Source organism: Gymnodraco acuticeps, unplaced genomic scaffold, assembly GCF_902827175.1.
Source record: "Gymnodraco acuticeps unplaced genomic scaffold, fGymAcu1.1, whole genome shotgun sequence".
Lineage (NCBI taxonomy): Eukaryota > Metazoa > Chordata > Actinopteri > Perciformes > Bathydraconidae > Gymnodraco > Gymnodraco acuticeps.
Genome location: NW_022990014.1, coordinates 2,242,264 through 2,269,167, shown reverse-complemented (window position 1 = coordinate 2,269,167; position 26,904 = coordinate 2,242,264). Strand labels below are relative to the sequence as shown.

Below are 26,904 nucleotides of genomic sequence, written 5' to 3'. Positions count from 1 at the left end.
TTTTTATTCACTGTATTTGCCCTAAGTAGTGTTTCCAGTAGTACTTCACCAAAAAACCATGAACTATTTACAGCGTCAGCATCAATACATGGATCTTCTGTTGGTATAAGTGCTGAGCTGGCTTTGCTTTGCAAGTCGACCAAGCTGTGACTGAAGGGCTATCGAGTCAACATTCACATAATCAGCTCGCTGACACGTAATCGTTACAATAGCCCCAATAATTTTACAATTTGTTGTTAGTAGAACAGTTTCACCAAATGATTCTTCCCTGCACTGTTGCTCATTTATTCTTCCCAGTATTGCTGCAAAGCAGAACCATTGCTAATGTCGTATCTTGTTACTGATGGCATCAGACTTTATCAGTCAGTTCTCAAACTGGCTCCAACTTCCGACTTCCAGTCTGGGTAATTAATTGAAGTTTATCTACATCACACAGGCTTTATTATGTCTCAGCTCCAGCAACAGTGGGTTTCCTGCCTATCCATTCTCTGTATCAAAATATCTCAAGAACGCAGAGAGGCAGATTTTCTTCAAATTTTCTTCAAATTTGGCACTAATGTCCACTTGGACTCATCGATGAACTGATTAGAATATCGTAGTCAAAGGTCAAGATCACAGTGACCTTACAGCTTTTTTGTTTTTGCAGCTATCATGTCAATGTCAAATGTTTGGCAATTATTTAACACCATAACTCTGAAATAGATGGGGAAATGTGCTTCCCTTTTTGTATTCCTTTTATATTTATACAATAATAAAGTCTTCACTACATAAAAGTCTGTACTGACCTTGATGTAAACTGCAACTTTTCTATTTGTCAAAGGAATACAACCTCAAGGCTGTATTTCTAGTTAAATCTCAAAAACATGTCTTTAGTCTCTTTAAACAAAGTTAAACACCCCCATTTCTTCCTTCTACTCCTCTTTCACCTCTTCCTTCACAGATATATCCTGCTTTGGTTGATTTCTCCTACAATACTATACCAGAGTGAGCACAGCATTGCCCTAATGAACCAATGGATACTATTATGTATTCATGACTGTCCATGTCAACTATTCAGTGTATATCTTTCCTTTTTTCACCAAAATCTTTTTCAATATGTGTTAATGTGTGTTGCATGTGACTGTAGTGCATGCCAGTGCATGTATTAGTCTCTATGGTTACCTCTCATGCATGCGATGAACGTTTATTTTCTTATGCTGCTGACTGCTACAACCCTGGGAGCGAGCAGCCGCGTGCTGTTTGTTTAACAGAGCAGACATGAGCCGAGCTCAGCACACACAGGCACACTGGCGCAAGCTTAGATGGCCTCGTCATCAATCTGTTCGTCCCTTTGTCTCCTGCTTCCGATGGGCACCGGGATTGAACACACAATTGTGATTTTTGTTTATAAGAGAGCTCACATACCGTCACGTCAGCCTGCGCGTGGCCTGAATACCGCTTTTATCATCTTTTATTGTTTTCTGGAAGCTTTAATATTTTAGATAATTACCCATTGATTTGATTTCACATCATTAGGGGAAAGTCCTGCAGAGCAACATTGAGTTATAGATGCTTACAGTTGTATGTATTTTTCACGTGTGTTTAGTTCTCGGAGCGTATCTGTTGGGTGCTGAGCAGAGAGTGAGAGGGGGGGTTGTTGTGTCATCGGTCCATAGAAGAAGAAGCCTAGTGGGCAGCCAGTGGTGAAGGCTGATGAACAGGAAGTGGCAGGGACGCAGCGTGCCCTCTGGTGTCTAAGGATTGGGTGGAGGGGGGTTGTAAAACGCAGCCACATGGATCCTCCGGTGGTTCAGCATCTAGGTAGCACTCCACATTCAGGGCATACTGAACGAGTGCACAGCAGATGTGTGTTGGAAAGAGTAGGAAGATTATATCATAATATTTCAGTTTTTTTATTTCCATTTCTCTGCTCATAGAGCTGTTAGATCTTCAAAAGCACATAACACGAACAACCTGAAAAATAAAACATTTAAACTTCAATTGGCCATGCTGATTTCTATTATCAGCTCAATATTTGATACTTACTTCAGTCCACAAGGTGACGTGTTTCGATTAAATTATAATCAAAGAAATACAATGGTCCGAGTCACATCAACCATAAACATACAAAATACCAACACATCTCTTAAGACAACGTGTCCAGAAGATAATATAATGCTGAGCATGAAGTCATTCAGCTGCCATACAAACTAGATTTCTCTCGGATTTATTGCCCATATATCCGCTGTGTTTATGCGTTTACACATTTGACAAATACTTTTGTCATTTCACTTAGTTGATCTGTTTCTTCAAGTTAAACCACAGCATGCAGGAGCTGTCTAAACTGAATTTAAACCAAACAAATCCATCATTTCAAATCAAATGTGTTGCTGTCAGGCAGAGTAAAGACGGAAAAAGGAATATGTTATTTCTGCAGTGCTTTATTCCATCAAATTGACATCCAGAATACATTTAGTAAAATTGCCTTATCTTTAATTTGTTCCTGCTCAATACAATCCTTTATTCCATCAAATTCAGGATGCGCAAAATAAAACATTATTTCCCATTACATGCTGTTTACTGTCAGGAGTGTAAAGCGACAGGAAGGCAGATTTGAAATGACGTGATTTAACGACATATACATCAATCTATATCTGGACTATTGACTCTGTGTGACAGCTATTTACTTATATTATACTTTTTGATGTTTTCCCCTTTCTTAATATGAAAAATGGAGGTTTCTCATAGATGAAGAAATAATAATAGATGAAAGTTAAATAAAAGCAAACACTGAGGTTATGTTTTAATAAGGCTCAAGACATCACACATGTATGATAGTTAGTCACCTTTGGAATAATTTTTTTACAAAACCCATAAACTGTGCTACATTTTACATTGTTTTGTGATATAGGGCAAGATATTGTGTTTAGCTGTAATATTTTGTATCATATAAGGGTTGTTTTTTCCTAGTTCCAAAGGCTGCATTTCACTACATCTGTCAGAACATTGAGTAGTATTTTTTAAGAAATATTGGTAGAAAGTTTCAAGAACAATTTAGCCATCAAAAAAACATATTATAAGCTTTTGATGGTTTGATTTATTTTTTGGTTGGAAGTGCTCAGGGAGTTTAATGCAGCGGTCCTGTTGCTTTTATACAGAACAAGGTCACAGATAAGAAGCCATCTGGTCTGTGTCCTTGAGAGGAAGGAGATCAGTGATAGGAACAGGATACTGTTGTACAGTTAGGAGCTGGATTGGATGCACAAAGGAAAATTCACACGTTTAAATAAATTCTGCCACTATGTTCAGAGACACAGAGTGAGACAAAAGAGAGGGGGGGAGGTGAAGAGAGAGAGCAATATACATTATATATGTATAAAGAGAGAGGGGAGAGAGGAATGAAATGAAATGTGTTTTAGGTTGACTTTTAAAATCTGTCCAGGGACTACAGATGAAGAATAGCCTCTTGGCTAACTCTGGCACATTTACAGAAATGTTCATTAATGTGCACTGTCCCTGTTAAATAAATGAATAAATAAATAAATAAAATAAAAATGGAGAGAAAGAAAGATGGATGGAGAGGCGATGAGGTTGTGAGTGGGGTGAGAAAGAGAGGGGGAGAGTAAGAAAGAGAGATCAAGAGAGAGGGAGGGAGAGATAGAGAGAAAGAAAAACATGAGAGCAATAGAGAGGGAGGGGGAGAGAAAGAGAGGAGAGATGGAGGGGAGAGATGGAGAGAGAGGGGGAGAGAGGAGAGATGGAGAGAGAGGGGGGAGACGGAACAATAAGGCCAATAGAGAGGGAGGGGGAGAGAGGGAGAGATCCAGCATGTTCTCTTGTGTGACTGGAGTTAAGTAATCACCTACTGCTGCTCAGTGTGTGTCGGGCTGACGGAGCGGCTGCATCTCCATCACTGTGTTGATGTGTGTGTGTGACCCATGACTCTCAGAGCTGGACTTACAGGAGTGTTTGTTGTCTGCCTGATGAAGAGGAGGACCCCCCCAGTCACTGACAACAATAACAGGCTGCATGGGACGCTGGTAGCATCTTTAGGTAATCTTTGTAAACTTTTTTGAAGATCCAGTTCATTTGTTGCATGAGAAACACTGGCTAAAAGATGGGTCAAAACAATGCTGGAGAGAAATGTGTATAGAAATGTTTTTGCTGGTGTTACTGGACTTACTTACTTACAGGATATTCAGATATTGCAATTCAAATGTCAACATAAACATGCAGTATTTTCCTCCTTGCTTAAAGTATGATTAAAACAAACTTTCTTTTGATATTCTTACTAAATGCTTCTGTTTGGGGAAAACATATCTAAAGAGCGTAAGACAAATGAAACTTTTACGAGGGGTTTTCCTCCTAAATGTTCCGTGGCCTTAAGTGTGACTGCCTTGAGAACAGTTTGCACTATGTCGGTTATGTAATCTGGGGTGAATTATTCAAAACACAGAAGTTCAGTCATGCACATTAATGCTCACAATGCAATATTGTGTTCAAGCATGAAAGACAGAGGAGGAGCCTGAAGTGCTCTGAGATGACTTGGTTAAGATCTTCACTGATGTGTTGATGTGACAACAATAAGACTTTTCTCTGAATTCAATTATAACAACATGTGCATCAGATATAGATATGGACTCCCTCAATGGTGACAAGCTTTACAGATTACACATTTTAGTTTTGAGAAGGATTACGAGATATGTAGCCTACTCCTGCTGCAAACAGTGAAGTCAGTGTTTGAGGGCAGATAAGCATAAACTATTGACCAAGCTTCACTGGAGGAAGCACATCTGTTATTAAACACATTTGTAAACCTTATTTTCATGAAAGGATCAAATCTGTGTGGCGATGAAGGCAGGATCATAAACTCAAACGACTGAAATTTAGACACGGCATCTGTTGCACGTCTGTCTGTCCTGGGAGTGCTAAAGATGTGCACAAGTAAGATATTACAACACTGTAAATCAATTCAGCTGTAAAATCATTTCACATTAAAAGTATGGGTCGAAATGACTTGAGATTATTAAAACTATATTTAAGTGACTTGTATTGCTTATAATAATTCTTAATTGGCTGAATTTGCAACATCTCTGACTCACTCGTCTGACTGGTACATTCACTCTGCTGCTGTTGGTGGGTACTGTATTTACAGACATTTGTCATTGAGTGAGGAATACAAATGTGTTTCTTAGAAATAAAGCTGAGATATTCTAAGACAGTCATGCAATTAGGAAACCAGCGTTGCCTACGTGCTATAGTCTACGACGTCAACACTATAGCCAGGTATCTTTCATACAGCTTTTTACATGTCACAATAACATAAATTCAAACGCCATAGGCAAATTACACTAAAGTTGACATCCAAATACCCACAAAGTAATTTGAATATGTTTAAACATGGAGAAACGTTACTCTTTGGCATCACACTGAGGTCAAATTAGTCCTCATGTGTTGTTGTGTTGTGGATCCACTTTGAAAAATCTATACATTCTAAAAAGTTGAATCCTTAAGCATTTCATGACAGCTTTAGAGAGTTGTAATGTTGTGAAAAAATAATCAATTTTATATCCAAACTGTCAGATAGTCTTTGCACTACGTGAGCCGCTAAAGATCTAACATGAGGTCTTGCTTCTCTAACTTTGGGAGTAGCCTCCCTCTACTATGAGAAAATAAATGTTGCTGTCTGTTAGTAATGGATTGTATGTCTGGTTAAAATGTCTTCAAATGGCTTTTTTTGTTGCCTTTAGGTGCCTTGTTTTTGTAAATGTTTTATCACCATTGCGTATATTTCCTTGAAGGAACAGATCATAATCTTGAGATGGAATCAGTTTGAAGAACTCAATCATTTCTTGGAGACTGAATCCAACACTCTAAGCTGTCTGACTACACCATTGTGCATGCTGTCTGAATGTCGGATTAATTGACCCAGTTGAAAATGCCTTTAGGTGTATGCGTGCTTTCCATCCGCGTGTAGAGTCAGAAACATTTGAACCACTTAGACAAAAAGTGGATGTTCTGTTCAGAGCTGTGTGTGTGTGTGTGTGTGTGTTGTGTGTGTGTGTGTGTGTGTGTGTGTGTGTGTGTGTGTGTGTGTGTGTGTGTGTGGTGTGTGTGTGTGTGTGTGTGTGTGTGTGTGTGTGTGTGTGTGTGTGTGTGTGTGTGTGTGTGTTGTGTGGTGTGTGTGTGTGTGTGTGTGTGTGTGTGTGTGTGTGTGTGTGTGTGTGTGTGTGTGTGTGTGTGTGTGTTGTGTGTGTGTGTCCCAGTGAAGTCTTGTTTGTGCTTCATGACTATTGACCTGCCCATAACAGCTGATGTGTAGTAACAACTCAGTGATCGTAAAAAATCATTTACAGGTGTGGCTTTCCTCTACTACTGAAGATAATAGATGATAAAGACATCTCTGTCGGTGTTGAGGTTAAAAAGCGAGAGACTCAGAGGAAGTAGATGCACAATAAATCACACCCAATGGTTGTTTTATTGAGACATGAAGTGTTGCCATGAATATTTGTGTTTCAAGGTAACACGGCTCATTTAATTCATTATAGACAAGGCTTATACATCTTTAAGTGTGGCCTTTTATCTATTAATTATAACCTTTGTCACAATTGTAGTTTAACTGCAGTTCTCTCTATATCAGTGCTTGAATAGGAATAAAAAAGGTGCTAGTACTCTAAATCAACAACTGTTTCAAGTCAATTTATTTGCAGCCCAAAAACAAGTATTTGGCTCAAAGTCATAAAGTATATCCTATAATGCTGGTGGGTTTGTCTCTTTACTGTATATTTTAGAAAGGCTCACTGTACTTAAACAAAATGACTCAGGGTGCATCTGAGATTAGAGGGGATGCAGGGGTAAAGTGCTATTTTTATAAGTGGGATGTGGACCTGACACCCTCTAGGGGGGTCCGGGGGCATGCTCCCCCGGGAAGATTTTTTTTTTTTTAATATTGAAGTTAGATGCATCAATCTGGTGCACTTTGAGAGCAAAATGAAGAGATATATGGATACCTCTTAACATCCATATGAAACAACTGTAAACAGATTTACTTTTTTCTTTATGGATATAAAAGAAAGTAAAGCCTGACTCCTACTGGCGGCTGGTTAAATGAATCCTCGTCCCTGAGTACACTCACCATCTACCGGCAGTACCGGCATTTTGCCGGTACTCAGTAAGAAATGCCGGTACCACATGGGTAAAAATCAGAAGTGCCGGTACTGCGTACCGGTGAATACCGGCCCAATTCAAGCACTGCTCTACATGATGCGTAATGCTGTTATATCTGACTGTCAGGATGTGCGAACAATCGTATTGATCACTTTACTATACTTTAAGGAATATTCCGAACAAAAAGACTTAAAGGAATATTGTTGATAATGTTTCCGTTGATCGTCTAATAGATTAATGGTTTCTTATATGCAATCAGACTTAATGGCAAGCTGGAGGTTGTAAAAGAAACAAAAGCATTAAGTGTCATTATAGTCAGAGACATCATTACTAACAAGATAAAAACTGAGTGCTTTTTACACACCTGACAATGGTCCTAAGCCTGGTCTAAAACAGCACCCCCACCCTGGTACTGGATCCTCAGGGAGAGGCTTTATTGTCTCAGAGGGGTTGAGTTTATTTGTTCATGTGTAGCTTAGTTTAAGTGCTCCTCCCTAATCCTAAATCCTTTAACTGTCATCAAAGATAGGCTTTTTGAGGCTTCAGTTTTGTCGATGTACGTGCAATATTATACCTAACACAAAACACCCATTCTAACATCTGAGTGTGGTGTTAGCATGAATTCATATCTTTCAGTGTCTTGAGAAGTAGCAACAAGTAATTTGGTTAAAACACAGGTCGTTGAGACGTTTCTGAACTGCTTCTTAATTGAAGGAAGCCCCTAAAGGGATGCTAAAGTGATTAACAGAATTGAATTGAAAACATGACGTTACACAACTAGGAACAAATGGAGCGTGCTTTTGTTCGGTCCTTTTGAACATGTGATTGCAAGGTAGAGAGAAGTGAGCGGTCAGTAAGTGGTCCTCAATCAGCTTTTTATCGACTCGGAGCGTAGTTGCCCTGACACATAATCACTTTCTGTTTGTCTTTTACCACAAATTAATCTTGAACCATCAGTCTACCTGTTTGAAATCAGATAGAAAATACAATTAGCTCCTATTAGAGTACATGCTTTTATTTGATCAAGTGTGTTTTTATTTTTATTTTACAGATGCAAATGGAGTATTTTAAAAAGCAACAACAAAGGGATTCAATGCAGATTAAAAAGCCATTTTAGATACTAATAATGATATGATGATTAACCTCTGTAAAATCAATATATCTTTGGTATATTTCTTTAGTTAATGTATGCTAGCCACTAACACAGCTTTTCAAATGCTGCAAGGGGGCCTTGAATGTATAGACTTGAATGTTAAGGTAATATATTGTGTATTGCTCATTTGCTACGCTTGGATTGACCTCAGTGTCACGGACAGAAACATGACATTTCAACAGTCTATGGGATGCATTATGTTGTTCATTACATAACATATTTTGAGTCTACAGGGCACAGTTATGGTATATAAAGCATGTATACAAATGCATGTTTGTTGTCATGCTCTGCGGCTCTTCGGCTCTCTGCGACCTGCACGACATTCAAGAATCAAAACAAATAAAAAAAGAGTAGATACCAAAACTCTGAATTAGATTTTGGCAAAAGTTGTATTGAGTTTCTTGATTAATAATGATGTTTAAAACACCAAAATAAAACCAATATTTCAAAAATAACTCAAATAACATTATTTATTTAAGGAGTCAGTTTTAACCTGGTTTACCCAATTAACTGAAAGCTGACCAATAGCACCAATACACCAAGGCAAATTCCTTTTATGGCAAAACCAGAATGATGTGCCCGAATAATAAATCAGTACAGTGGTTATATTTTACTTGATACTAAAGAGACATTTTGCTGATAATTCTTCACATTGTTTTGCTGACACATTTTCTAAGTCAATACTCTGAGTATATCTTCGCTGAAGGCAATCCTGATAAAAATGGAAAAATCTCTATCTGTCAGCTGAAGAGTTACAGCATGTTGGCCGAGTGGATAAATGGACGAGACACAAGGACAACGTTTTCTTTACCAAGTTATAACTCTGCTACACTCCTGACACATAATGTACTGAAATCATATTAACCCCGTGTGTTAATATGCTGTTTTTATATCTTGTATGTGATTCAGATGACACATTTCTGTGAAACTGAACATTTATTGTCAACTAGAGACTGCCATGACTGATTTGTAATTTTTTTTTTTTCAGAAATATCATCAGTGCATGGCTGGACTGCTCGCCCCACCATATGGTGTGATGGAAAGCGGTTGTAGTGGTGACAGTAAGTAACCATCAATTACTTCTTAATAATTTCTGATTGGTTTAGGCTCAGCAAACACATATTTAGTTGATATATCTGGGTCAACTTGGTAAGTTATTGTTGTATTTACCTTCCCAGTATGGTTGATTTGAAGCCTTATCTGAACATTACATTTTATAAGATTGTTACAGGTTCTTCAGACAACATTTCACTGTAAAATACCAAAGTGCAGGTGCTCCCAAATGTTAAAATGTAGCAGTTGGTGCACATGGTTTGGTCACATTTTAAGTGACATTAAGTTACATCATCAGAAACAGGTAGAGCAGAGCATTTAGTTTAAGTGCAGCTGCTTTCATGTTGTACCAAGGTTTCAAGGTTGGTATGCAAATTGTATTCAAATGTAAAAATGTATTAAGATAGAGAACACTATGTACGGTTAATGTCCTCACTTTACTTTTTACAGTAACTCTTTTATTGTGTTTGTCTAATGAGATTTTACAATCTTTAGATAGTGTAATATAACACAGATCATCTTATTTTGTACATTATGTAATGGTTCTGCTGTCCCCCTAACTGCATTACTACATTACTGTCTTTCATCCGTTTGCATTGTGATAAAGGCTGATACTTTTATTTATGTCTTTCTGTTGGAAGTTAACTCAATATTGACTTTGCTTTGCTGAAACAGAGCACTTAACCTGCTGCAGAGTCATGTACCATAAGGATGACAAAGAGCAGTGGGAAAATACAGAGTCTGTTGGCTTGCTGGTAGTATATTTCAATGTATTCATAAAGGATGAACAGGTTTTAAAGAAAATGTTTCTCTGGTTTATGTTCCAATCAAAGATGATTGTATTGACTAATGTAGCCTTTTGAGCTTCACTTTTAACATTGATGTGTCTACTTTAATATGGTGTAACATGCCGTGGAGCAGCTTCTGTAAAAACAGGGCTCTTAGTATTTTTTGCAGTATACAGTACATTAGTTAGGGGAATTACTGTATGTAATGTATGCATGGATGCACCAAGACAGAAGTCACACAAGCATCCAGCAGCTGGAGGCTGAGGCACTCTCCTGCACACTACAGTACATCCAGCCAAGCTTAGTGCTTCTGTAACGATAGTGCCAAGTCAAATAAATTAAACATACTTTGAATAGTTTTCTTAGTTACAACCACGCTGAGCTTCTACAGCACTTTGGTGTTAACAGAAGGAGCTTTAAAGTTGGCATTGTTTCATTCAGCCATGCATTCAGTGACACTCTGAGCACCTTTTAAAGCACACTTGTTTTTCAGCCATTCAATAATACTAAACATTTCGCTCTCAACTCTCACATACTGAAACTGAATCTTATCTTTGTCTCCAAAATACATTTTTGATTTTTGTAATATCTTATCTTGGATTCACGTCTCACATGTAAAAACTGTATTTCTGTGGATGTCATGTCAATTCTTGTGACACTTGAATGAGTGGCGTGATGTTGGATGGACCACCAGTGTGGCAGCATCATAAATAACATGATTGACAGCTGAGCCTTTCAAAGACAAACAGACAAAAACAGATTATTTACAGACCTGCAGCATATACATATAAATACTGTCAGAGTGTGAGAGAGGAAGGCATACAACACAAATACTGTCACAATAGAATGCCTTACACGTAAATGACAAAATACCTTCATTGCTTCCCGAAATGACCGGAGAACTACATTTGGTTTAATTTAGGGAACTAAAACTATTCTTTAAAGTTAGAAAAATACTATATTTGTTATTTTGCTTTGTACGTAATAGTTACTTTGCTTTGTACTTACAACTTTACTACTGATTCCATTGCTAACAGATGGTCCTTTTATCAGAAATAAACTTTCATCAGACTTTTGAAACTAGTTTTCTAACATTTGTATTACAGATTGTATTTTTCCCCAGCTTTTTCCATTATTAATTTCCTTTGATTATAGTGTGTCCAGTGGTGGTCAAAATGCTAACACATGTTATGAAACATAAAGTCGCAATACAAAATATTAACAGCAAAGAACATTCACAATTAACTTAAAGTAATAACGCAACGCAATGTAAACTAAGTATGCATGAGTTTTATTCCTGGATGTAAAGCCAGGGGTAATGTTACTCTTCAGCCATGTTCAACTTTCTATCTAATGTGTGGATTCTATATCCTTTTTCCTGGTATCAGCAGTCCGAGAAGCACTTCTAAGAATAGTTGAGTTTCTCCCTCCGGATACAGAAGTGTCTGAGTAGCTTTGACTGATTATGCCTTTTGTCCTGAAGGGGAACTATACAAGTTTTAGGCTCCTAACACTGACCCTAACATGCCTTTGCTATCAATGTACAGTCACAGCCAGAGTAATATATTCTAATAGCATTTTTATTCAATGAGAAATCTAAATTCACAATGCAAAATGCAAAGATCCCAGTTAAAATAGTAAAAGGATCTAGCAGTAATCATACTTTGAAATTATTTAATGGTATTTTGTATGAATATAATTCGTTTTAAAAGTCATACTTCATATTTTATTTTTACATATCTTCTTCTGTTTTAAGTATGAATGTGCGTGGACCTGCATGGGCTTGGTACTGTCACCTCCTCAGGGGATACATTGAGAATAGTACACTCATGTCATTGATCTCTGTTAGTCACAGATCTTAAATCACTTTATGAATGTACTTTCTGTTTTTCCCACCAGGGATGCCGGACAAAGAGAACATAAGCAACAACTCATTTGTTCCAGTCTCCAAACATCAGACTAAGGTAGCTTGCATCATACACATCAATTACTCTTAATGGGCCCTCATCTGCTTTTTAGGGGTTTCCCTTTCCTGTAGTGTGTTACATAAGTTTGTGTGCATGTAAATGGTCTGCAATGGCTAAAATCCCAAACATCCTTGTGTATCAATCATGCTTCTATTGGCTAGCGCTCCAACACATTGTATATGATAGGCTAAGAGGTGGGACATCTATAAGCAGTTGAACAATCACAACAGAGCCGGCCAGCTAACCAATCAGAGCAGACTGGGCTCTGGTTTCAGACAGAGGGGTGAAAAGAGTTGCTGCAGCACAGGCAGTATGAGACAAATAAAGACCTTTTTGAACATTTAAGCATGGAGACGTGACAGTAGAGACACTAAATACAAATATGAACCTGAATCTCAGTTCTCAATGTTGTCTAAAGTTATAAAGGACAGAGAGAGTGGTAGCAGATAGTTTGTCATTGAAACCTATAGGCTAACTCATTGTGTGCTTCCTGATCCCCTGAAGAAATTGCATTCTTTGGCATTTCTCTCTCAGACAGAGGATGGAAAAGAGTGTGGAATGTGAAGTTTATTTAAACCTCATCTAAATATAAACAAGATGACTGGAGTTTTTGTCTCCATCCATAACCTGTTCCTGTCCCACCTTTCTCCTGGTGTCATTTCCTGACCACTGGGTTGAAAATGTGGCCCTTGTGCAGATTGATGTTGACACAGAGTATAGTCACACCATGCTTGTTCTTTTGTTTGAAAACAGCTTGTTTTATTTTTATGTAACAAATAAATACTTAAATAATAAGTATGAAATAAGCTTCTTTGGGTGCTGAGTGGACTCGTTTTCTTGTTAATAAATGATTAACTTTAAGCCGTCACATAAATGTACAAGTTGCTCTCTGAAGCACACAGAATGCACTTTAAATGTCACAGCCCTGCAGCCCCCCCCCCCCCATGGCCCCAGTGGGGAAAAAACAAACGAAACAATAACACATTTCCATACAGTAATTCACAATAGTGGTGTCCCATTCAAGTAATTGAATGCATCAATCAAGATGCTGGTAAAAGACTATTATTTTGACCATGAAGCAATATAGAAAGCTATAAGTTCAATTAGACTTGATGGCTAATGTCAACTGTGAGTCATACACCAGCAGTGAGAGGAAAACACTTGACTGCTGTTTCCTACAAAAACAACACTTTAATTTCAACCAATTTCAGTCTAATTTTCACTGTCATGATGTATTTAATTTAAATTAATCTTATATGTTCCTTTGTCTTATTTTGCAGAAGTCATTCATTGAAAGTCCAGCCAAATCCCACCTTAGATGCTTATCCCAGGTATTAAAGACAATCAACTTTCTGTATGTATAGGACACATAATAACCTGTTAATGTGTCAGGTACTGAGATCAAACTTCTTCTGTGCAGGTTCCCTCAGAGAAGATCCTGCGGGCGGGGAATATTCTCCGTAACGCCATCCTCTCCAGGGCGCCTCACATGATCCGAGACAGGAAGTACCATCTGAAGACGTACAGGTTAGCTGGCCTCTTTTAAAAAGTGTGGAAGATTGCATCATATATTCAATTGTATTCAATTCACTCCCCAAGGGTCCATGTGAGCAAAGAAAAACACAATAAAACGTAACACCTTTTATTTTCTATTTCTTTTATACAGAGATGGCAAAAGTACACACATCCTTTAGTCAAGTAGAAGTACAGATACTCGTGTTTAAAAATACTCCGGTAAAAGTAGAAGTACTGACTAAACTTCTTTACCCAAGTAAAAGTAAAGAAGTATGGGCTTCGAAATGTACTTAAATAAAAAGTACCCATAACTAGCATCTGTTTTAAAGAGTAACTGACCTCCCTTTATAGTAATAGAACAATAATGTCATTGTTAGCTAATGAATGTTTCGATGCTGAACAACGGCAACATGACAAAGTTCTCATTGGTCCCTCTTCTTTAGAGAAGACCAGGAAATGATTGATACACGGATCGTGTTCAAATCAATAGGCACGCAATGACTCTAAATAATAATGACCACGCCACCAAACACAGATTAAAACTAAAGTAACAAACCTGTTTTGAAAATGTAAGAAGTAGAAAGTACAGGTATTTGTGTTAAAACTGTAAGAAGTCAAAGTAAAAAGTCGTCAGAAAAAATAAGTAGTGGAGTAAAGTACTGATACCAGAAATATGTACTTAAAGGTGGGGTAGGTAAGTTTGAGAAACCGGCTCGAGATACACTTGTTGTTATATTCCATGGAATGCTCTTAACATCCCGACAGCAATGAATATCTTAAGTGCTTTGACAAAAAATCCATACAAAATTTCATCTGTGGAAGCCGTAGTACTGTAAAAAGCACGACCAATCATTTTAGCCGGCCCGGCTAAAGTAACTGGATGGCCTACCTGCCTGTCAGCCTGTGCACAAACTTACCTCGTGCCCTCATTGGTCATGTGCACATTCGTGTGTGTTGGAGGAGAGGCTCTGTAAGGAAGTGGCAGATTTCTTCCGGCTGTGTATTTTTAAATTCTAGCGCACTCGAGCTGGTTTCTCCAAAATGACCTACCCCACCTTTAAGTACAGTAACAAAGTATTTGTACTCCACTACTTCCCACCTCTGCTTTTATAATGCTAACATTTGATGGATGATCATACAGGCTCTTTTATGGCTTTTGGCAGCTTGGTAAACCAACAGACACAAAATAAAAAGCAGGGGAAAGAAGATTCAATTAATAACATCAGACAAAACATATTACATAACTGCCCTGCTCGTATACGATCTTATCTAGTCCTTTTCCTGTCTTTTCCAGGCAGTGTTGCGTGGGGACGGAGTTGGTTGACTGGCAAATGCAGCAGAGCTCATGCATCCACTCTCGTATTCAGGCTGTGGGCATGTGGCAGGTGCTGCTGGAAGAAGGTGTTCTCAACCATGGTGAGAGTCTGTGATGTGCCTGCACCACATGTACGTGTAACTGCATTAAAGCCCTGCTGCCTGTGTCTGTGTTGTTGTGCTTACAGTGGACCAAGAGCTGAGCTTCCAGGACAAGTACCTCTTCTATCGCTTCCTGGATGACGAGCAGGAAGACGCTCCTCTACCCGACGAGGAGGAGAGGAAGGAGAGCCAAGAGGAGTTGCAGGACACGCTGCTCCTCCTCTCGCAGATCGGACCGGACGCCCACATGAGGATGATTCTGAGGAAACAGTACGGCTATAAAGAAACCATTTCTAAAGCAATATTAAATAGCATTATTCATTGTGATGGTGTTATGATTTCATTTACATATTTCCTGTTTTCCAGTCCGTCTGAAAGAGTGGCAGATGATTTGGAGATCATCTATGAAGAGCTGCTCCATATAAAGGCATTATCTCACCTATCCACCACGGTGAGTTTGATGTCTTGTTTGGCCATATTAACCATGTGGTCACTGTGCACACATTGCACCTTTCTTTTATGTCAGTAAAAATCAAGCTAAACTTCTCAGACTTGCTTTCATTAACGAGCAGAGTGAAGAAAACGATGCAAGTTGCAACCTTTGAAATTCATCTCATTGCCACTGGAAATCACTCTGATTGGAGGAAAGAGAAAGAAAGAAAGAGAAGTAATTGCTGAAAAGTGCAGGGCTTTTTTAATAGATTTGAATTCAGTCAATTTTCGGAAAAGTTCAGGTTATTGACTAGCTCTTTCTAGAAGCTCCCTGTTGCACTATAAGTAAAATGAATTTGTGTTAATATTGATCTTCCCGAGCAATAAATCTGTCTCCTCCGCAGGTAAAGAGAGAGCTGGCAGGAGTGCTGATCTTTGAGTCTCATGCGAAGGCAGGAACAGTGTGTAAGTAATGCAGTAAAACAAGTGGTGTGACCTCTTTAAACTGCTGATGCCAAACACTTAACTTTACCTTTAGAAACTTTATTGTCCAAAGAGCTCAAAACTCAGGCTAGCCCTGAAGTATATCGAACATTTTTATAGTATCCACAATGTGGAAAATAGTCTTCGGCTTCACTGAGATCAACATGAATTACAAGTAAGATTAAAACATTGGGAGAGCTTAGTGTTTAATCATAGGCAATCAAATACAGTTCAATAGGCCTACAAGTAGAACATGAAATTCCTCAAACATAATAAATATGAAATATAATTCATCATTACTTTTTGTAGAGATCATTACAGAGTTTAACTGATTAAATCTAACAATTCCAAGAATATAATCAGACTACTAATGCTGTGTTTCTTTTCTCTCTCAGTGTTCAGTCAGGGGGAGGAGGGCACATCATGGTACATTATTTTGAAGGGCTCAGTCAACGTTGTCATCTATGGGAAAGTAGGTATTTCTCCAGATGAGTTCACATTATTCCTAAATCAGTCTCATGATGATGTAGATCGGACCAGGTCATTGATTCATTGGTCAGAAACTGATCAGTTCTCTGTGTCTCAGGGTGTTGTTTGCACTCTTCATGAGGGAGACGACTTTGGGAAGCTCGCTCTGGTTAATGACGCCCCCCGCGCTGCCTCCATTGTCCTGCGAGAGGACAACTGTCACTTCCTGAGAGTCGACAAGGAAGACTTCAACAGGATTTTGAGGGTGAGTTTCTGTTTAAAAGCTAGTGATGCTTTTTACAGTAAGATTTAAAGAAGCTCTATCGCCCTCTGTTGGCAGAAACGCGGCAATGCAGCAATGAACTCTGTTTAATGTGTTATTTGAGATACAGTAGAGCTCTGCACCCATTTGCTAAGTATTTCAAATATGAAACCCTTTTGGTAAATACTTATGTTACTTAAAACAATTGATACAAAAAACAGGTGTGTTGGTGGTCTACAGTTAACGCAAATCTGGGCATTATGACTGCCTCATGTTCAGTTCCATATACAGAAGCAGAGATTTCACAGAATGAACTGTGATGTAAATGAAGGAGATTTGTCATCAGGTCTGTAGAGAAATTAGGAATCTTTCAACAAAGAAAACAAATACCTCCAAATAACTCCATTAACTCAATTTTATCAAGATTTGTTTCATTCATTCATTATTTGGATGCATGTAAAACTTTTTTTTCAAGAACTCAGATAATATTCAAGGTCATTTTGGGGGTGAGGTATTCCTTTAAGACTCAATTGTTGCCTTGTCAGGAGTTTTGTCTAAGCCTCCTGTTTGCTGAGGTGAGCGTGGTTGTGTGCTGACGGGACACCGGACAGGCCAACTCTCCACTCTGCTCAGTGACCAGAGTCTCTGCAGCAGGGAAATTACAGTTAGACTTAGAGAGCAGAGAGGAGTCAAGATTCTCTGGACATTTTAGATGATTGTGCGATGTTGTAAAATGTGTAAACATTCAGTTAATGACGTGCTATTCTGTGAGTTGTGGAAGAGACGAGTCATATTCACTGACACTGAAATGGGCTCAAATAAAACAACACAACCTTCCAGTGGGTTGTAAACATTACGGTTGTTTATTGTCAATTGATTCTACAAAGCTTTAGGCTCATACTGTTTATTAGAAGACATTACTCATTGAAATGAAGTGTGTGTGTGTGTGTGTGTGTGTGTGTGTGTGTGTGTGTGTGTGTGTGTGTGTGTGTGTGTGTGTGTGTGTGTGTGTGTGTGTGTGTTGTGTGTGTGTGTGTGTGTGTGTGTGTGTGTGTGTGTGTGTGTGTGTGTGTGTGTGTGTGTGTGTGTGTGTGTGTGTGTGTGTGTGTGTGTGTGTGTGTGTGTGTGTGTGTGTGTGTGTGTGTGTGTGTGTGTGTGTGTGTGTGTGTGTGTGTGTGTGTGTGTGTGTGTGTGTGTGTGTGTGTGTGTGTGTGTGTGTGTGTGTGTGTGTGTGTGTGTGTGTGTGTGTGTGAAGGATGTGGAGGCCAACACGGTGCGTCTGAAGGAGCACGGTCAGGATGTTCTGGTGTTAGAGAAGAGTCACGGTCGCACCTCCAGCCACGGGTCCTCGTCCTCCCATTACAAGTAAATGTACCCATAATCTACTGCACTGCACCTCACACAGGTTTAAATGCATATTATATTATTCAATCATAACCTATAATTAAAACAAATGAATTTCCCAAATTGGGACCAATAAAGTATTTATCTATCTATCTATCTATCTATCTATCTATCTATCTATCTATCTATCTATCTATCTATCTATCTATCTATCTATCTATCTATCTATCTATCTATCTATCTATCTATCTATCTATCTATCTATCTATCTATCTATCTATCTATCTATCTATATATCTATCTATCTATCTATCTATCTATCTATCTATCTATCTATCTATCTATCTATCTATCTATCTATCTATCTATCTATCTATCTATCTATCTATCTATCTATCTATCTATCTATCTATCTATCTATCTCTAATGTAAGAGTTACATGTTGGAGCTGGTAAAGGCTGGGCTATTTGTAATTGCTTTATATTCTGCAGTGTAGCCTCATTTATCTCAATATATTTTTTGGTTGATAATAATGAATAGTTATCATATCAATCTAAAATGTAATTAATAACCTAATTTAGCAAAAACAAGGAGTAGAGGAAATAGTACAGTGGTACCATTTTGAGATCTAATTGAGTAAAAGTAAAAAGTAGTATTACATGGAAATACTCATTTTTTTACCTACAGGGTTCTTGTGGTCATTAAAAACCTGGAAAAGTCATGGAAATTCAAAATGCTAATTCCAGGCCCTGGAAGAGTTATGGAAAAAAATATTTTCCCCAACATTTTGGAAAAGTCATGGAAATGTAACTAAAGTTGCATCAAATATAATTTATATTTTATCCAATCGCCGAAATAGTTATACTATAATGATAATAAATACTGTATCGTATAGTAATGAAACAAGGTATTTTGCAGGTGAGAGATTTTAGTTGCTTTAGCCTGTAGGAGCAAGTAAGCCTACTATTGGATTTGTTTTAGATAAGCACAACATGTTTCAGACCTTATTTTCCTGTTCCATGTTAAAATAAACAATTTTCAGTGGTACCGCTGAGAAGAGTAATTTTTTTGGTCATGGAAAATTAGGTAAAGGTCATGGAGAAGTCATGGAAAAGTCATTGAAAATCATTGGTGAAAAAGTGTATGAACCCTGTACCTAACAGAATCTGAAATTATAAGAGGTCAATCTTTGGCTACACAAATCATACTTTCATTGTTAGGTTACGCGTTTTCATGAGATGTATTGAGAATAAGAAAAAACAATCAATCAAAAATACTTTATTTATCACAGGGGGAAATTAGGGTTTTGACAGATATAGATATAATATATATAATTAAAAACACTGAGAGTGAATGCTAAACTCTATCAGTCAGGGTGACCAGCAGATGAAAATGATTTCCGAGTTGTGGGCAGCTCAAACACAGCAATCCTTTGCACCGCAGCCAACAAGCGTTTTCTTAATAGAGGCATCTGTCACTGCACCGCGGCCGCTGTAATATAGAGAGACACATTAATGGTAATGGTGGCCCTGGCTCCTAGGGGAAAAAGGAGGCCTGGCAAGTCACTATTACTTGTCCGGGGTCGCCCTCTAATCAACTCGGCTCCTCACACATGAGAGTGTCAAGACTACGGGGAAGACACAGCATGTCTTATGCAGCTCCCTCTTGTGATGCTGTTATCAAGTAATGAAAACAACCGAGGATGGGCTCTGTTGATTCTCCTTCATGGAGAAGATGCCCCTACATTTTTATTTTCTCTCATCACAGACTCCCCTTAATCTTCAGCCGAGGCCAAGAACCCTGTGATTGTAAATAGGATTCTTATCAAATGAAGCAATCACAGACACACGTTGAAGTAAGACGAATCACTCGAGGGCCATGCAGTTGTCGCAGAGCATTAGGAGCCAGTGTTTCTTGATTAGTGAAGGGTGTGTTTTATCCTGTGTTGCTACAGATACAAGGTGATGTCGGGGACTCCGGAGAAGATTTTGGAGCACCTCCTCGAGATGATACGATTGGATTCACAATTCTCAGAGTCAGGTACTGTTCTGCATGCAACCTTCAGCGTGTCACATTAGCGCTATCTAATACAAAATATATATGAAGATAATTTACTGTGAAGGGTTTTCTTGTATGCAGCATCTCTGGCTCAGTTTCTCTCCTCTGCTGCTCTGCACTGACCTGTTTGTTCTCATCTATAATTAGCCACATGTCACAGGGCTGATCTAATTACTCTCGCTTGTGTGGACACATATGGTTATCATTTGCCTGCAGAGGTGACAGAGACCGTGCCATGTAGGATCAAGGCCTGACGGCTCTGGATGCTCTTTGATCTGCAGGGGTTTGATATATTTTTCTTTCTGTCACAGACGCTGCCTTAGAGGACTTTGTGCTCATGCACTGTGTCTTCATCCCAAACACGCAGCTATGTCCGGTGTTGTTGGCACACTATCCTTTTTTTGTGGTTAAATGTGAAACTCAGCTGAAAAACACTTCCTACTATGCACCACTTGCATTGTGTGTATCTTTAACTGCTGTGCACCTACCACGCTCAGGCCTTGCAGGGCTCTGATCAGGAGAAGCTGGACTACACACTGAACAACAAGCGCAGGGTGATCCGCCTGGTGATGCAGTGGGCGGCTTTACACGGAGACCAGCTGCAGCAGGAGGACGTCCCTGTGGCCTTCCTGGAGGTCAGCATGTAGATATCAGCAACACTTTAACCACTGTTATAACTGCTGACATTGGTACAGTGTGATAGCAATAATAAACAGTGTGATAAGGCATTCAGTGTTTCTGTTATACATTTATATTTATATTTCTGTGATAGTCTATGATGTTGAAGAACAACAACAATGTAGTTTCTTTTTTTTATTTCTGATTCGGGGTCACATAATATTTGTATAGCTTTTTGCTCAGTTAACAGTTGAATCTCTTTTAGTGACCCAAAAATAGCAAAAAGGTTTAGTTTCAAAGAGACATAAAACCCCTCTGGATTCAGGGTTTCAATGTATTTATTCATTATATATTTGTCAAACTCTTCAAGTAAAACAACTGTGCATTAAAAGTAATTTAAATATAATTGTCAAATGCATTTAGGGAGGTCAAATAGGGAATAATACCAAACAAGTTTTTACACCCCATGATTGTTATAAATGTGTTGAGGTAAAGCAAATCAACTTTTGGTTTATGATGTGAAACTGAATTTATCAGCGATTAATATATTTTAAAAGGTCAATCAGGTATTGAACATTTTTTTAATTCAGAGTTTGTTGTGTTTTCCTGCAGGAGTTTCTCGTGGCGGTATCTAATGATGCCGAGTCGATTCCAGCCCTCAGGGATCAACTAGTAGAACTGGAGAGAAGGGTAAAACGACAGTAAGTCAGGTTTTTTAGATACATTTACTTATGGATTCATTTGTATATTAAAACAAATACATACCTTAAGCTTAATCACATATCTTTTTTTCACATTGTAGCACTGAAGATGCCAGTGTCTCTCAGAAAAAGGTAAGAAACCAACTCTCTTTTGTTTGAAGTCATGTGTAGATTTAGTTGAATTGTGCAAACAATGTAATTATGCCTGAATCTGTTCAACTTTACAGCACAAAGTCTTACTGCGACAGTTCAGTATGGGAGATGAGAAGCTTCAGAAGCGCCAGCCCATCAAGAGTATCGATGAAAGTGAGTAAAGGAAACATCTCCACAAATACAATTTAATGCATGTAAAATGTGGACTAAGGATCTGAAATAGTTTGTTGTTGATACAAACTACTGTCTGTCATTGTTACTGTATATCTATTTGCGATTTGAAACCTTTATTTAGCCATTTTATTTTCCTTGAATGAGACACTCACACCTGTTTGGTTTCTGAAATGTACCTGCTATCTGTTACTGATTTGCACATCAAACTACACACCTGGTTCTGTCAGCAGAATGGATATCCTTGTATAATGTGGATTTCATTTTTGCAGAAGAGGAAATGCATCATTGCTGTTCTTTTTATTTATTTGCCTCAACAATCACACTATGACGACCATTGCCAATGAGTCACAACCTCTTAAACTACTTTATTTCAAAAGAATAGCAAAGATTAGAGTACGAATATTTGTTCTCATAAATCATCTTATGACACTCAGATCTACTCAGTAACCCCTACATTTGGAATTGTTGCAATAATCTCAACGTTGCCACATTCTCCTTTCCTTTCTTGCTGACACTCCCATATTTTCTCTGATTCATGCCCGCAGTTCTGCTCAAAGTCTACTGCTGTGACCACACCTACACGACTATCCGTTTCCCTGTGGCCGCCTCAGTCAGGGAGGTCATCAGTGCCGTGGCCGACAAGCTGGGGTCAGCGGAGGACCTGCTGCTAGTCAGCCTCAGTTCTGCAGGAGGTGAGAGCGCCAGCAGCTACATGCTAATCAAACGACTGGAGGCGGCACAGGGGAGAGCCCCCAAGCAGGCCAATATACTAATAAATGCCCTGAGTGGGACATTAGCAGCCTGCTGTGGACTGTGAATGACTGCTAGTAGGTGCTACAATGGCCTTTAAAGCAGCTTGAAAAAAAACCGACCTCATTCAGCATGAGGTGGCTGAGCCTTACTGTAGTGATGTTCCATCGTATTTGACAGAAACTGTAATGCAGCTCTTACTCAACTTCCTTATCAAATGCAAGTAAGCAGATGCAGCTCATATACTGTATCTCTAACCATTGAACCTTGGATTTTCAAGGACAAAAGTCAAGGCCACCTCAGTTTTCACAGAAAAGAGCAACAGCTACAGGATAGTATTATGTTATCATATAATGGAACAGTATGAGATGTTGTCAAATACAATACCTAATACCTAAACGATATTTTTAGAAACTTAAAAAAACAGTTGCAGACAAAGTATATCTTGTAGTATATTTTGAGCCTAATCAGCATAAACATCAGCATTCTAACTATTTCCTAATACAAGTATTTACAAGCTGATGTTCAAAAGATGCAATGTTAATCATGTTCACCATCCTTGTTTAGTGTGTTAGCATGTTAACATTTGATGATTAGCACTAAACGGAGGTTGATATGAATTACATCATTTGGGGGAGCAGATGGTAAGTGTACAAATGTACAATAAAAAGGTTTAAAATGTAAAAAAAATCTTAGGAAAATTCATCCAGAGGGGAACATGTCAACCTCATCGTGGCGCTAAAGAAAAAGTAATCGGATTGACAAAGTCTGTAGGTTTCATCCTGAGGGAACCATGAATGTCTGTCCAAAATAATGAATATGTTTAATAGTTATTAAGATATTACAACCACCATCAATGTAAGGTGCAAACCATCACACTGGAATGTTACATAGCTCAAAAAGGCAGCAGAGAATCCTCACTGTCATATTATTTTGTTACGACCCTCTTGTGTCTTTAGTGTTGTCTTATAAAGGGATCTAACGTTACATTGAATATGTTTTAAACCTTTGTGTTTTTTGTTCTACAGAGAAAGTCATCTTCAAGCCCAATGATGTGTCAGTGTTCTCCACGCTCAGCGTAAACGGACGGCTGTTTGTGTGCCGGAGGGATCAGTTGGATTCTTTGGTGGGTTAATCTCTAATTACACAGCACATTGTCATCACATAAAAGAGGGATCAGTGAAACTCAGGCATGGCTGTACATCTCTGAAAACTGTTGCTGCACACTTTTTTTACATTATAAACTGTAAGTATCCACGCTCTTGAATCCAAATAGCTTTTAAGCAAGCTGGTGAATGTATTGATTATTGGATATTTACAATGTATTATTTGTTAAGTCAAACTACAGTATTTACTCTTATCAGCAGCTTACTGCATTTTTGTCTTGTCATTTTAACATTGTGATGTATTTCGGCTCATGTTGATGTCACACCTCTGTGGTTCTATCCATCGTCTTTAAATTGTCAAACTCATGAAACGTTAGATTACATGATTATAAAACATAAAAGGCTGTTTTCTCTTTTTTCCAGACCCCTCTACCTGAACAGGATGGTTCCTCTACAGCGCTGTTGGCTGGTTTTGAGTTAATGAGCTCTAAGGATGTAGCTTACCACATGACTTCCTATGATTGGGAGCTTTTTCACTGTGTCCACGAGGTATGACCAGATGCCATCGGCAGAACTGATTGATTAATAGAACACGTGTTGTAATATTATAGAATTAATTAAAGTTAATAAATGATAATGTTTTCTTTGATGTCTTACAGCTTGAACTCATCTACCACACGTTTGGGAGGCAAAACGTCAAGAAGACCACGGTGAACCTGGACCTGTTCCTGAGGAGGTTTAATGAGATTCAGTTTTGGGTGATCACAGAGGTGTGTCTGTGTTCTCAGCTCAGCAAGAGGGTGCAGCTTCTCAAGAAGTTCATCAAGATTGCTGCCCAGTAAGTGGACCTTGTTTCAGTGTCTTAATACATCCCTTTGACCCAGCTTGTAATTAATTTTTTCACTACTTTAACATACATTTTAATTTTTCCTTTCAAAGCTGCAAGGAATACAGAAACCTGAACGCCTTCTTTGCTATCATTATGGGACTGAGTAACCCAGCAGTGTGCAGATTGAGTCAGACCTGGGAGGTGGGTACCTGTCCGTGTCAAAATTATTCTTAACCAAACTGCAATCTAACCTTTTAATATAATCTTTCCACAGAAACTCCCAAGCAAATTCAAGAAGTTTTACGGAGAATTTGAAAACTTTATGGTAATTTGAAACGACTCACTTACTTTCTTTGAGCTGTAGTGTTTTTGTCATAAATCACCCCATCTTGCAATGTCAGCTGGTCAAGTGCGGGTCTCGCCTCTTCATGCTCGGCCTGATCGTGATGGATCTGTTTAACACGGCGACGGCAGATCTCAGAACTGTGTGATTGTTTCCACAGGACCCGTCCAGGAACCACCGGGCGTACCGACTGACAGTTTCCAAACTGGAGCCTCCCATCATTCCCTTCATGCCGCTGCTGATCAAAGGTCAGAGTTGTTTATTAGATGACCCGTTTATTTTTAAGTCAACATAATTTGAACCTTTGCCACCTTTGTTGTTGAAATGCTTTTTCACCAGCTTTAACCGTCTCAACAATTGGTCTTTTCCAGACATGACATTTACTCATGAGGGCAACAAGACATTTATCGACAGTTTGGTCAATTTTGAGAAAATGGTGAGGCTCTGAAGGTGCACATTATTGTCTCACAGTTGCTGTAAATGTCTATTTTTTTAGCCATTCACTTAACTGCTGATATCTGTTGCTGATTATAGCTCTTTGTCTTTCAGCGGATGATCGCTAACACGGTGAAGATAGTGAGATACTGCCGGAGCCAACCGTTCAGTGAGTGTGCATCCAATAGTTTTATTTTGTAGCGAGAACAAATGGGAATACCAAAAGGTTTGATGATGCATTTAAATGAGACTGTCGTTTTTTTCTGATGATTCTTTTCATTTTTACTCATTCTTTCAATTAATTAAGGCCCAGATTCACCTCTGGCCAGCAAGAGCCACCCAGAAGTTCGCACTTACGTACGTCAGCTCAACGTGATCGACAACCAAAGGACGCTAACTCAGCTCTCTCATGGACTTGAGCCTCGCAGGTCTTGAAACCACTCAGGGACAGTAATGTTACACTCTGATGCTGCTTTACTCATGACATGCGCTTACATTGGGATGGATTCACTCTAAAACAGGCAATTGCATGAAGAGGACCTAATGACGTATCAGATAATGAGATATTGTTTCAGAAAGCCTTTTATCACAGTGAGCTTTAACAACGGTAATTGTTGGTGGCCTCATATCACTGTGCTGCACCATCTTATCTAAGTCAAACAACAGCAACAATTGAAGGAATTACCAGGCATGGGGAGGGGTGCCATTCATCAGATTAACATTTCAGACGTAAACACTATGTGACGCTTATGCTTTAAAAATGCAAAGTCTTGATATTCCTGATATTCAGTTGTTTCGTATCTTTTGTATCAAACAATATTTATATAAGTTTGTGAGAATCTGTGTTGTAAACTGTAAACAAATATTTATTTTGACATCAGCATGCAAAAAGTTGTGATGATTGTTTGCTTTTTTATTCATGTCAGCACATTTCTCTTTGGAGTTACAGTAAATGTCTGAAAACCTTTTGAGTGCTGAAAGTATTAAATATTTTAGATGTACTTGTGCGTTGTACAATCTTTCATTGTGTTGTTTTGACGATTCATAAGTTCATCATTCCGTATACCATAAGAGTTTCTAAACCTCTCAGACTTGTTTAGTTAGTGCCATTCAGGTTTTACCAATACATTATCGCCTGAGGATTGAGGAGGAGAGGATGTACAATATTTGGAGCAATAGAATAAGAGAAACCACCAATCAGAAGTCAGTATTTGTCCTTTCCTGAATTTTGCTCTTTTTCAATTAACCTTACACATTTTTTACGTTATGTTGTCAAATAAATTAAGTGAGTAAGTGGAAGGAATATAAAATGTTCCTCTAACATGAAGTTGAGTAGTATAAATTACAGTAGTATTAAATGGAAATGCCAAATTAAAGTACAAGTGGGCCTGGGAATTTGTATCTAGTCTGCAAATTGCCAGAACGTTTTTTTTAATATAACATGTCAGCATGAAAAGCAACATTACATTTGGCTGTCAAATTCATGTAAAAGAGGAAAAAAGTAGAATATCAACTTATGCAATATAATAATAGAGTATAATAAATTCATCTTTACTAATTTAAAGAACAAGTACAAATTGTAGATAGATGTATAGATAGATAGGTACTTTATTGATCCCAAATTGGGAAATTATTTAGTTGCAGCAGTAAAATGTACAGGCATTACAATCTTTAAAGGTGTAAGAAAGTATAAACATAATAAAATGAACT

The 26,904-nt window shown here is 38.4% G+C and overlaps 1 protein-coding gene across 4 annotated transcripts in view; it reads left to right on the top strand.

Annotated features, from left to right (window-relative positions):
• rapgef4 (Rap guanine nucleotide exchange factor (GEF) 4) overlaps window positions 1-26,195 on the top strand; it is a 34,514-nt gene extending 8,319 nt beyond the window's left edge. For 3 of the 4 annotated variants that reach the window (XM_034213424.1, XM_034213426.1, XM_034213425.1), the window contains 27 exons: window positions 9,288-9,360; window positions 12,040-12,104; window positions 13,388-13,438; window positions 13,528-13,634; window positions 14,917-15,038; window positions 15,125-15,308; window positions 15,405-15,489; window positions 15,875-15,935; window positions 16,349-16,425; window positions 16,540-16,686; window positions 17,939-18,048; window positions 19,982-20,067; window positions 20,397-20,475; window positions 20,570-20,720; window positions 21,316-21,404; window positions 21,506-21,536; window positions 21,632-21,710; window positions 22,277-22,423; window positions 23,510-23,607; window positions 24,011-24,136; window positions 24,247-24,425; window positions 24,527-24,617; window positions 24,691-24,741; window positions 24,920-25,007; window positions 25,131-25,195; window positions 25,309-25,363; window positions 25,502-26,195. In XM_034213424.1, the coding sequence (XP_034069315.1) occupies window positions 9,288-9,360; window positions 12,040-12,104; window positions 13,388-13,438; window positions 13,528-13,634; window positions 14,917-15,038; window positions 15,125-15,308; window positions 15,405-15,489; window positions 15,875-15,935; window positions 16,349-16,425; window positions 16,540-16,686; window positions 17,939-18,048; window positions 19,982-20,067; window positions 20,397-20,475; window positions 20,570-20,720; window positions 21,316-21,404; window positions 21,506-21,536; window positions 21,632-21,710; window positions 22,277-22,423; window positions 23,510-23,607; window positions 24,011-24,136; window positions 24,247-24,425; window positions 24,527-24,617; window positions 24,691-24,741; window positions 24,920-25,007; window positions 25,131-25,195; window positions 25,309-25,363; window positions 25,502-25,629 (2,625 nt within the window). In that variant the 3' untranslated portion in view covers window positions 25,630-26,195. Of the gene's footprint in view, window positions 1-3,869; window positions 4,033-9,287; window positions 9,361-12,039; window positions 12,105-13,387; window positions 13,439-13,527; window positions 13,635-14,916; window positions 15,039-15,124; window positions 15,309-15,404; window positions 15,490-15,874; window positions 15,936-16,348; window positions 16,426-16,539; window positions 16,687-17,938; window positions 18,049-19,981; window positions 20,068-20,396; window positions 20,476-20,569; window positions 20,721-21,315; window positions 21,405-21,505; window positions 21,537-21,631; window positions 21,711-22,276; window positions 22,424-23,509; window positions 23,608-24,010; window positions 24,137-24,246; window positions 24,426-24,526; window positions 24,618-24,690; window positions 24,742-24,919; window positions 25,008-25,130; window positions 25,196-25,308; window positions 25,364-25,501 lie in introns of those variants that run through there. The other variant, XM_034213427.1, reaches the window with a different exon arrangement.
• Window positions 26,196-26,904: the final 709 nt, after the last annotated feature.